The following is a 12,879-nucleotide window of genomic DNA, read 5'->3' as shown; positions in this document are numbered from 1 at the left end:
CTTGCAGAACCGCTGCATATGTTTCAGTCGCATCAGATGCACAACTTGGCTCGCTCGATCACTGCCTCACTGGTCCATCATGGTCTCATGGAATAACTGCTTCGCATCCCAGAGGGATAGATATCCGGCGTGTCAATGGACGGGACTTAACGATTCTCCACCATGCAAGTATATATTTTATTTGTACGCGTCTGTATCGACTTACTGTGATTGATTCGTTTTGCTTGATTGCCACGATCATTTGATGGTACCATTCGTTCATACAACAGCTTGCAAGAATTAATGTGACCGCTGTGGTTGTTTAGCAACAAAATCGGGATCACAGTAAAATACTAAATAATGACCGCCAATTGAAATCCTGAATTGTTCAACCCCAATCGAGCCGGCCCGCCACTGGTCATTTCCTTGGCAGAAAATGTCGATGTCTTTACTGAATTGCTCGACGCAAACCGAGTACAGTTGGCAGTATATGCGGCCATGTGAGAACCTGATGAGGTTTCAGGATACACCAAGGCACAAAATCATGAAAGGTTCTGTCGTTCGGTGGCGACGATTTCCCCCTGCCAAAAACCAGACCATTGTCTGGCCGATGGAATCACGAGATGTGATAGTGCACTGCGCCGATCGTAGTACCACTCAGCTCAGTAGCAGGATAACAGGGCCGAGCTAACGACAAATTAACTAAGGCCACCGATCTTATGATAACTAAACAACGCATGTAAAATGGCAACCCATCCAGATTCCCTTCTCGATCAGATTCTCTCCCTCAGATGCCACGCAGGGATAAGATTAAGAGGAGACCCGACCCACGCGCTGCCAACCTGTGATTTGCTAATCGGTACGACCGACATGTACTCTCTTTCGGATGCTCTGCATTGAGCTGCCACACATCATTTGGCCATGGGTTTAGCGATGACCTCGGCCTCCGTTTCCATGAATAAAACACACGTATAAATAGACGAACTTTGATACCGAATTTGTGCAATAAAATTTGATTATATTGTATATTTAGTATCGTTGGATTCGTTTCAAAACACACTTTCTTATGATACTTATTAATTTTATACCAATAATTTTGGTCAAAGAAAAAAAAGTGAAAACAAGGGAACTTTATTCATTGGATTGGAATGAGAAGTTAACTTAGATATACTAGCTGAATACTCGTACATTGTATGGGTGGAAAACGCTCTCATTTCCCCCCATCCTGCTCCCAGCTCGCTACAGTAACTGCTCCCCTCCCCCTCCTCTCTGGGCCTCTCCTTCCTCCTCTCCGCCGGAATAGCCGGCCGGAGATGGAGAGGAGAAGGCGCCGGCTGTATATACTTACTTAGGTTTTTCTTCTAGTCTTCGTCCCCTAGTGGCGGTTTGGAGCCGTTCCTCAGATCCACGAGGCAAGATCTAGGAATTAGGGTTCCTCTTTTTGTTGATATGCCTCCGGTGGTCGGAGCATCGAAACAAGGAGGGAGCCACGGTCTCCGCAAATAAAATAGAGGCCGTGGATCCCCTGATGCTGCCAAGGCGCTGTGGAGCAGAGCGTCCCTGGCCGGCCATGGAGGCGAGGGGGAGGGGCGATGCTCTATGTGGCACACGGTAGAGCTTCTCCTGGTCGGCCGTGGAGGCGAGAAGGAGAGGCCTAGCTGTGTGCTCTCCCCGGCGGAGCAGGGATCCAAGTATTTCTCTTTGGCTCTGAGTTTGACGAGTTCTTGGGCTGCTCGTCCTCCTCCTTGTGGTCATGGAGATAGACAGGAGGGTGAGAGCCCCGGATTTCGTCGATCTGGAGTCAGGAGGCACACTCGTGAGCGTGCGGTGCTCACAACGACGGAAGCTTACTACTGGCGGCAGATCTCAAGCATCGGCGCTTTTAGCCGCCGCTATCTTTGGCCAAGGAGGCCTCTCCGCACCTCGGATGGAACTGCTCCGGGGAGTATCTACTTCCTCCAGGCCTTAGTGCTGAAGGGGAAGATCTTCGATCTTGGCGTGGTGATCCATCCTGACGGCGAACCAAGTGGCGTAGTCCCCGGCGTCACCGCCAGCGACCATGGTCCAAGATTCAATCATCGTTGCGGTGGAGAAGAAGGACCCGATTGCTTTTTTTTTTATCTTTCTGGGATCCTTTTTGTCATTTCAATGGACTCTTGTGCTATTGTCACTAAAGACAAGGTCCTTTTTGTAATTGTGCCCACCAACTGATGGAGCTTCTCAATCCTTCGAGGCCTTACCTGTTCAAAAAAAATACTCGTACGTTGCTACGGATTTTTTTTAAATAATCATCAATTACTGAGTAATATAACCAAATAAAATAAAATAAAGTCTTCAAGTTAAGCTCAAGCATGTGACCTCAATCAATAACACTACCAGATACAACCTCTTATTAATTCGCAACCATTATACTTACCCCCATCATAATCACTTTCTGCACGGATATATAAATCCGTTACTCTAATAGTTTTGTCATGGGATTAATTCTAGAGGTACATGTGTTGTATACACACACGTATAAGAGAATTATTGTTAGAAATAAGTATCATGGTATATAGTTCGCTCAATCAATAAAATTAAGTAGTTTTAAATGTCATCACCAAGATTTCAAAGAGCATGGGTCTATCAAATGTACAGATTATTGAATTTCCTATTGCATTAGATTAATATTTTCTTGCAAAATAATAATATTTTCTTAGTCTTTGTGTGTAAACAAATGATGGAGCTTGATAGATACTGTTGAGGGACCGAAGAATACCAATCATGTTAAAACATTAAGTAATTTCTTGTTGCCATGGAGAAAATAAGGCGGGTGAAAATCACCGCCACTGAGGCGGATGTCATGCTATCTTTGGCTAAACCATGTTTTGTGCAAACCTACGAAGTTTTCCTTTATTTTTATTCCTGCCTTAGGTTTCTTGTTAAAGCCACTTATATTTTGTGGTTCTCGGGTGGAGGGGGAGCGAAGAAACGTGGCGATAAACCTACTTCTTGCAAGACCAAAGGTACCGCGAGGAAAACCAATCCTTCTCCCTGCCGACATGCTAGAAATCCCCACTGTTATAAAAGCGACAAGCAAATAACAAAGAGCGATAAAGAAAAACGCAGCGGAGACACGAGATTTAACGTGGAAAACCCCTTCCAATATAGAAAGGGAAAAAACTACGGGCGCCAGCCAGTAAAATTTCACTATATCGGGGAGTGTTTACAAACGCCGTGGGTTATCTTATAATCTGATAAACCCTAGCCGGCGGCTTACAAGATGTATATATAGACGGTGCCAACGATCCGTACCGTTTATCCGCTCGTGAGAAGTTAGCCTCCCTTTAGTATATAAATTTGGATCACAATACAACACCCACCACCTTCAAATTTACTTTTTCCGCACCTCCACCTAAGACCAGATCCTCATAAGTTGTTGATCTTGATAAGGCACAATGGGCCAAGACGAAGAAGCCTGCCTGGATGCAGAAATTTATCTCAGCAAGGCGGACGACGCGGAGGTGGCGTTTTGGCTCGTACGCCCAGATGATCATACTATCTGGGCCGTCCATGTTTGCGTCGCGATTCGTGTGGTGAGGTAATCTGCCTGGTTGGGCGTCTGCAGAAAAGGAGGAATACATGGGTTCGGTTCGCACTGTTCTGGCGTACGTAGATCATTTATTGTGCTGAGGGACAGCTTCCGTTGGGGTATGTTCTTGAGCCGGCCGAACTGTAAACCACTCGAAATGTTGTACTGTCGGTCCAAGATTTCTTGACTACTACTGCTTGACTAATACTGGCATAGTTGCCTGTAGACAATCTAGTTAACCACCCGGTACAGATCGTGGCAGCCCCAAGTCTACTCGAAATACACTTTGTCCATGACTGCGAGCAATACTGCTAGCACTTAAACTGAGACCATCAGGTTAACCACACTAAGCATGATGTTGGCGAGGGGGAGTTGAGCTGCGTAAGCGCCTGCCGGTCCTCTTGCTTCCTGATTGCGCCGAGCGGAAGCTTGGCTGCAATTTGGATGCAGCTTCTCATCCTCAACGGCAGGGGGCGCGACCTGAACATTTGCTGCTGAGGGGGCAGCTGAGTTTGGGGCGGATGCGGGGACTAGGACTGGAGCGGCGGGAGCGGCGATGGCTGCGGCGACTTCAGGCCTGGCGGCATACACTGGCTGCCACTCGTAGAAATCGCAGTCGCCATTATGCGAGCTCGGATACAAAAATAGATCTCTGAGCGATGAATGACTTCGAGTACTAGACCAGGGAAAAATGTGGGGAGGGGCAGTCAGAATAATACTAACATCGTGATGGCAGCACTTGTAGAACCTCGTCCCTGGGTACTAGCCGCATCTAGCAACATAGCTGACGATCCTGTCTCCACAGAATGGGCAGGGGATGAGTGGGAGGAGCAAAGCCGGGGGGGCGGTGGTAGACGACGATGCGGAGGACGCCATGGAAGGGGAGATGGGATGTGTTTTGGCAGGCTGTTTGAGGATTTGTTGGTGAATTTGGGCTAGGGTTACTGACTGGGAGAAGGAGTGTGGATTCTAAGAGCATCTCCACCGGCGGTCCCGATAGCGCCTCAGATAGTGTTTTGGACGTCGGTAACAAAAATGGGCTCACACCCGGCGTGCCTCAAACTGCGCCGGCTAGTTTTCGAGTCCAATAGAAGCGCCGGCAACCCCGTGCCGGCCCCTTGGCGAAGGGCGCGAATCGGGCACGCCGGCGCCTCGCGGCACAACGGTTTTCGCGGGTGGGGGCGCCTTGTCAGCGAGAGGACGCGACGGTTCGCATCGGAAACGACACGGGGAGGTTGGTCGTCGGCGTTAATGGCCTCCCGCGCGGAAATCCAAGCGGCGACAAGGGGCGGCGACTGGCCATGCGGCGTCCACCTACTTTACCCACGCGCCTTCAATGTGCGTCCGCCGCCTCCCTTAAAACCCCATCGACGCGCAATTCTCGCTTTTCCCCGCCTTCCAACCCTAGGCGCCGCCGTCCAACTGCCGCGCAAACCTCCCACGCACCCACCGATGATGGCGCACAACGACGAGGCCGGCGGCAGTGTGCTCCGCTCGTTGCAGCTCAGCCTCGACGAGCCTGGTGTACCGTACTAGCGCCGCGTCCCCGTGACGTGCCAGTACAGTGCAAACTGCCGCACGGCTGGCACGTCTCCAACACCGGTTTCGCCGTGCCGCCGTCGCCACCGGCAGGACCGCAGACGCGAGCCCTCGCGAGGGAACGGTGGAGCCTGATGACGCCGGCGGAGAGGAACTTGTCGGACAACGCGGTTGACAGCCCGGCCTAGCAGCGGCGTTTCGAAGATGAGCATGCCGTTGAGCTCGCACGGGCGGCCGACCGCTCGCGCGACTGCTTCAACACTGTCGGCCACCGTGCCTCGTGGGATAGCCGCTACGTCGACACCATGCTGCGCACCGGGTCGTCGGCGGCCATTGCGCGCACGCGCTCGGCTGCGCCCGCGCCTCTTTCTGGAGGCGTCGTCATCCGCGACGGGGCGAGGCGCGCGACCTCTGCTCCTGCCCGTCGGACGATGGGATCGAGCCACCGCCGTCGCCTCAAGGAGGAGGACGCCGCGACCTTGCCACCGCTTCCGCCGAAGAAGAAGAAGCAATGGCGGGAGATGGAGGCGGAGGCGTAGGCGGCCCTCCGTGGTTGCGACGACCCGGAGGAGTTCCCCGGCCAGAACTTCATCGTCGGCCGCTCCGTCGACGAGGACTACCGGCAGATTGCGATGGACCCGCGGCAGGTGGCGGTGTGGTCTACCAGGGATCACGACGCCAACTTCGTCGACCTCGCCGGACCATCGGAGGTGCCGACGCCAAAGGAGGAGAAGGCCGATGGGGACGACAGCTGGTCCTTCGGGGCATCCAGCGACGACGGTGACTTCAGCTAGATGTTTTTTTTAGTTTTTAGTTTAAATTCGCGTTAAATTTGTATAAATTTCGTTCGAATTTCGAATGAATGTCGTTTTAAAAATGTGATTTTAACTTCTAAAATCTATCTGGGCCACCGGTTTTGGGGCGTCGGTGTGGGAGCAGCATCCCCAAATAGAGGATGCTCTGCCGGCATCCTCTATATGACAGTGTCGACGCCGCTGCCGGCGCCTATTCGGGGGTCGCCGGTAGAGATGCTCTAATTTAGCGGACGCGGAGGAGGAAGAAGGGATTGGATCCTTAAAAGTGGGAAGGAAAAGTTTGCCGTGTGTCGGACTGTCGGTCCAAGATTTGCAGCCACGGTACAAGAAATGGTCTCAAATCTTGTACTGTTTTGTCGGCGCCGTGAGATTAGTCCAAGACCGTGTCTGCAGAGTGGGACCAAACACTATTCAATACATTGATTAACAAGTGAATACGGACCTCCTATACCAAAGCGTGCATTCATCCCGAGGTGGTTGCATGGTCCAGATAGTGCGATCATCTGGACGCACGACCCGAAACTGATTTCCGGGACGACGCAGACTTCACTCAGAAAACGGATGAAGCTTCGGATGATGATGCGGCGAGGGCATGCACGACTGCTCGTGTTTTAAAAGAAGGCGGACACAACTGCCATCAATGTCGGCGCAACACCGTAACCGCGTGTGCCATTGATGGCCGTCAGTCCTATCATGCGCGCGGAAGACGATGCCAGGTCGGGCTACTGCTTCTTGTTAAGTGAAAGGCAGTTCGGTCGCTGCCAAGTGGGCTCGAAACCAACTAGAGAAGACATGCGTCCGTGGACATGCCTCCGTCGCAACGCATTTCATGCAAAGCCGTCGGTGCACGCACGCGGGATGGCGATCGGTTCTCTCGTAGGACCAAACTTGTCAATCTTGTACTCTTGTCAGGGCGACGCATGGAAAACGAAGAAAACGGACGCCGGTGCCTTCCTTCCATTGCCGAGCAGCGCTACCAGAACGCGGTTCACGTCGACATTTAATGCCGTTAGATTCTGCATGCTCCTGTACGACGGGCAGCCAAATCCCAGACTGACCCAGATAAACACTGCGCTTGTTCTACCGAATACCGTACGCACGTACACCCATGTTTTTCTGCCTCAAAAAAACTGTACATCCATGTCTTTGTAGGAGCCTCTAGAGGGTCTGCCAGACCACGTACCACGGCTCCTATTATTCGACGCCCATGCTGCCTCTTCTTCTAATTTCATCACTAGAAAACTCTACCTCCTCAGATCCTCCCATGTGCATGTCCAAATCGACGACTCCATCGCCAGCCGCTGAAAATAAGTCCACAAGGTCACTCACTGAACAATAAAATACAAACGATAATGATCGACGATTGGATTGTATGCTGCCCATCAGCGAACCACGACAAGGTACTCCGATAAGCGGCCACAGGCTGAGGCTGGTGACAAATCACTTTCGGATCGAGCTAGCGCTCCCCATGATCACACCGCATAGACATGCCGTTGTTTATGCAGATCGTACTGCGAAATTAGGATGCCATTTCGCCACTTCATGAGCCGCCGAGGTGTGTAACGCCTAACGCGGCGGTGCCATATATTCCTCACGATATTGCAGGAGTGCAGTCCAAGTATCTAACCCTACTTGCAGAACACTGATGCAGTGCTGCGCTGCATATGTTTCAGTTCAATATAACATGCATAACTAGGCTCACTCACTTCTCTGTCATGGAATAATTGCGTCGCATCGGAGCGACGTGTCAATGCATGGACGGGACTGATGATTCTCCACCAAGTATTTCGTTTCGTACGCGTCTGTACCGTGTTAGCATGATTGATTTTGTTATGTTCGATTGGCATGATCATTTGATGCACCGGCCGGGGTGGAGAGGACCATTCGTCCACACAACAGCTTGCAAGAGTGTGACCGTGGTGCTCGTATTGATCGTATACCATGAAAATAAGGATCACACTAAATGACCATCAATTCAGAGCCTGAATTGTTCGACCCCAATCGATCGAGCAGCCTTCACACATAAACGTTCACCATGTAATATACGCAGCCATGTGCACAAGATGATGACTTTTCAGGATCTGAGTATGTGACACCAAAGCACAAAATCATCCGTCTTGGCGTATGATGACTTTGCATATCTATAAGAGCTCGTTTGGTATCCAGGAATTCGCCCCAGAATCGCGGAATTCATTTGGCAATTCCAAGAATACGTTGTTTGACTGTCACGGAATTGTAGCGTCATTTCATTTGAAAATTCCGACCGAATCACCCAGTGCCTAAACACGATTCCCGTCCTCGACCCGTCATTTGTCTGGAAACCCGGCTATCGTGTCCTCCTCCCCGATCTCATCCGCCTCCTCCTCCTCGATCCCATCTGCCTCGCCGGCCTCCATCCCTCCACCTCGCCGGCCTCCATCCCTCAATCTCGCCTCTCCCCCTCCACCTCGCTGCCTGGATCCCTCCCTCCACTTGGCCGCCTCCCTCCCTCCACTTCTCCTCTTCTCCGGATCGAGATCCAGATAGCTGCCATCTCGCCGTGGAATTTCTTGCGACCTCCAGGTAACCTTCCGTGGATCTTGAACTTTATGCGCGCAGCTTTTCGCTTTTGGGACACGTACGTAGGCACCGTCCCCGTCCAGACGGAGGCGGGATTCGGATGCGCGACGGCCGTCGTTTGCGGCATCACACAATCGCGGTCCGGTGGAAAGAAATGGCTCTGAAATGAGATGCCATCTCCCGGCCGGGAATCTGCTCGCTGTGCCCGTGGTACACTGTGCGGAGGAAAACACAGAATCATGTTTTCCGGGAATCATGTTTTGCAAGGCTGAAGATATATATAGTGTCATAAATTACTAGAATCGGATTTTTTTCCCTTTTTGAGTTGTGCCCATCCTTGAAATATCTGGAGTTATGCAATATGGTTATCATAATTATCTGTCCATACAAGCATATTTGTAGCTCTTAGATGCAGTTAACAACTTCAATTGTTGTAGCATGTACTCCTGTAGCTGCTCTTGAATATATTAACGAGCCGATGTCCAGTAGAACAAGGGGCTGTGCTTGTGCTCTGGTATAGTTGATGTTAAATTGAACTTTAAATCAGATTGTATGTTTTACTCTTTATCTGAATGTGTTATGGTTGTCTCTTTCCATATATAAGGCAACAGATTTATACCTAGCTGATAAATCCTTGACTTTTACAAGTTACCACTGTTGATCAAACTGATGCTACTCATGCATTTGTTCGTGCTCATGTCATGTGTAATATTTATTCCCAAAAGCACCACAGGTTCTGAGAGTCGCATTCCTACTCACTATGGTCGCTTGGTGTTTAACTTATATGCCGCAACTTGAGATCTTTGCTAGGCGTTCTTGGTTTCTCGCATATGCAGTTGAACTGCTACTGTTTCTTTGCTTTTTTCTATCATCTCTGTATATATCAGTTTACATATTTAAAATTTGACTATGCCGTGTGTGATTTTAGGGAGTGTGGGGTTTACGAGTAGAGACCAGGGCAGATTTCATCCAGGTAGAGGCAAGGTGAGGGGGACAAGACCTGCAAGGTAATGATTCTGGTAGTATTGGATTATTTATATATGGGATCTCCCCTCTGTGTTTATTGTAGTTAGTGATGCTTCTGTTTCCAGTTGAGCCCATTTGCCAACCCATTTGCTAAATGATGGTGCGGCTTAACTTGGTTTATTTTTACACTCAACTAGTTCTGTGCTATACTTATTGTAGATGGCTGATCTACCACTAGAGTTATATCATGAGAAGAGGAAGAAAAGGAAGCGGGCAGCAGCTGGGTTCTTTATTACCGTAGTTGCAGTAGCTCAACATATGTATTGTAGGAGAAAGATAGTTGAGCTTGGTGATTTCAGTGAGGAAGAGGCCGAGAATAGAATTAGGAGGCAGATGCTTAGGAATATTTACATGGGTCCAAATCTATATTGCTATGATACTCTAAGGTTTACCAAAAGGTCCTTCTTTGACCTATGTGCCATGTTACGTGAAAGGGCTGGACTGAAAGACACCTTTCATGTGACCGTTGAAGAGGCTGTGACCATTGTATTGCTTGTACTTGGCCATGGCATGAAGTTTAGGTTGATTCGTAGCACCTATAGGTTGACACTTGAGCCAATTAGTAGACATTTCAATGAGGTCTTAGGAGCCATTCTTTCTTTATCCCATGAAATCATCAAGTTGCCAGACCCTGCTACTGAACTACCCGAGGATCACAAATGGAGGTGGTTCCCCGATGGGCTTGGAGCCTTAGATGGCACACATGTTGATGTTCGTGTTCCGCTACGCAAGCAAGGTAGATATAGGAATAGGAAGAAGGCCATAACAACAAATGTGTTGGGCGTCTGTGACCGCAACATGAAGTTTGTTTATGTGTTGGCTGGCTGGGAAGGTTCAGCGTCAGATGGTAGAGTGCTGAGAGATGCAATGGATAGAGATGACTCTTTCAAAGTTCCAAATGGTAACTCCTATCTTAGCACGATACAACTTTTGACTAGATATTTGCATTTGTCAACTAAAATCTAATGTGGCCTATTTTCATAAACCTTAGGAAAATACTACCTAGTAGATGCTGGATACACGAATGGTCCAGGCTTCTTCGCTCAATTTAGGAATACAAGGTATCACTTGAAAGAGTGGGCTGCCAATGGGAATAATCCAGAAACTCCACAAGAGCTCTATAACCTGCGGCATGCAATTGCTAGGAACGTAATTGAGAGGATTTGGGCTCTTATAAAGATGAGATGGGCTACTCTAAGGGCTAGTTCATTTTTTGGAATAAAAAATCAGGTACCATCTAAATTTTTTTTTAAAATTCAAACCATTTGTTGGAACCTTTTGAGTTTTGTGTATTAACATGCCATACTAACTTAATGGCAGATTCGAGTAATCAATGCTTGTTGCATATTGCATAACTTCCTAGCTGATAGGCAAAGAGAGATGGATGATGTGATGTTGCAAGCGGTAGATAATCAGCTAAATAATGTTGTCATTGATGTGGATGAACCCGACATGATTACCCACATTGAGATGACGAATGAGTGGAACAACAGGAGATTGACCCTAGCTAATCAGATGTGGGCTGATTATCAAGCTAGGCATGGACAAGCTTGAGTTTGCTTGAATGTTGTACATATTTTCTTTTTGGTATGTTTCATATATGTCCAGTTTGTTACACTCTCTTATATACATACACTTGCCACTAACTCATTGTAATGTTTATGTACATATAGAGATGGATTCGAGCAATGCTCCCACTAAGAAAGGTAGAAGTTACATCAAGTGGACAGATGCAATGGACAAAGCTCTGTTGGATGTGTTTGTGGAATACTTCAACAAAGGAGATCGAGCTCGGAATGGGTGGAAACCCCATGTATACACAGCTGCGAGTTAAGAAAGTGATGGAGAAATGCACAGTCGAGCTTACCAAGGATAACATCATTGCTAGGAGCAAAACTTTTGACAAGCATTATGTCATCGTCAACAATATGCTTAGCCGAGTGGATTTGGTTGGGACGATGACAAGAACATGATATCCGTTGAAGATGATGTTTGGAACAACTATGCCAAGGTAATCTCTATATCACTTCCTTATTTGCTGGCTTTGAATCATTCCACTATACCGCATCTAGCATTAGTTGACCTGTACAGTCTACTGTCTACTGCCTAGTATGTAATAATATTCCTACCGCGAGATGTGTGAGTTAGTGGACATGAGATTAATTGCAACACTCATGTTCAGTTAAGCTCATGTTCGTCTGCCAGAGCAGACGACACATTCTGAATCTTCTTACTCACCCAGGTCAAATTGACCAATTTGCTTCTTGAGATTAGCACTCCAGTTTAGCTCTGTCATATAAACTGGATGCAAGAACTTTGTGAATTATGGGAGCAGTAGCTCTGATTGTTAGCAGTAACTCTAGGCGTTGTTGATTGCTACCAATGAAAATAGCACCAGTCACATTGTACAGCAGCATCATTACAAAATGCCAATCGTTCTGAAATTTCTAGCCCATTTGACAGATGGATACCAATATTATTTAATTGCAGCAATCTAATTCAGACATCAAAATTTTCCTTTTCCGCAAGTCTGGCTGTTATTTGACTAAGGCGGCTTGTCGTTTTTGCAAACCATCGTGTGCTAGAACTAAAGTTTGACCATACATTGTCTTTCATATTCACTGGTTATCCTATTATTTGTAGGCCAACAAAGATGCAGCCTCGTATAGGTACAAGGTCATCAAGTATTGGGACATGATCAGTACACTTTACAACAGAGACCGTGCTACGGGCGAGGGTGCAAGGACAGCAAATGAGAGCGCGGCTGAAATGGCGGAGGAGATAGCTAACACCACCGCAACCAATAAAGATGCCAACTCCTCAACTAAGGATGACGAAGATCGTCCAAAGAAGAGGTACCGTTCCGATGACTCGATTGCAACAATGCTTGGAGATAAATTGGACAATTTTACTGCTGTGTTCAAAGCCGATGCTCCTGAGCCGCCACCAAAGCCAGCAAGTCCTGAAGAAATCTGGGCTCTCCTTGGTGGAATACCAGAACTAGAAGATGATCAGCTCTTGGCAATATACGATGTTCTAGTTGCCGATGATCGCAAGTTCAAGTCTCTATTGGCACTGCCTGAAAGGATGAAGAAGAAGTGGGTTCTAAAGCAAATAAGCACATGATTATGTAGCAGTTGTTGACTGCCAAAACCCACCGGCGGGCAGCGGCCTTGTCAACACTGTAGAGCCGGGAAGAGCCTAGAGCTGCGGCTGGCTGAGACCCCTCCGAGCAACGGCCCGCAATGCTCTTCTGGTCACACGCGGCGTTGCGAAGTGCAAGGGCGTGCCACCTGACCTATACCTGGTCGGGAAGGTGATGAGGATGCCTCGCTTAGTTTCTGCGGGGCATACATGTAAACGTTAAATACGAGCCTCGATCGGCTCTCA

General features: G+C 48.4%; 1 protein-coding gene and 1 pseudogene across 1 annotated transcript; both read left to right on the top strand.

Moving 5' to 3' along the window:
• The first annotated feature begins 9,595 nt into the window (after positions 1–9,595).
• Positions 9,596–11,043, top strand: LOC124662636. The gene is made up of 3 exons (XM_047200448.1): positions 9,596–10,390; positions 10,481–10,719; positions 10,810–11,043. The coding sequence occupies exons 1-3, from the start codon at positions 9,649–9,651 to the stop codon at positions 11,041–11,043; spliced, it is 1,215 nt and encodes a 404-aa protein (XP_047056404.1). The 5' UTR covers positions 9,596–9,648.
• LOC124662635 lies at positions 10,624–12,615 on the top strand (annotated as a pseudogene).
• Positions 12,616–12,879: the final 264 nt, after the last annotated feature.

Source organism: Lolium rigidum, chromosome 6 (assembly GCF_022539505.1).
Source record: "Lolium rigidum isolate FL_2022 chromosome 6, APGP_CSIRO_Lrig_0.1, whole genome shotgun sequence".
Lineage (NCBI taxonomy): Eukaryota > Viridiplantae > Streptophyta > Magnoliopsida > Poales > Poaceae > Lolium > Lolium rigidum.
This window is presented reverse-complemented; position numbering and strand designations above follow the sequence as displayed.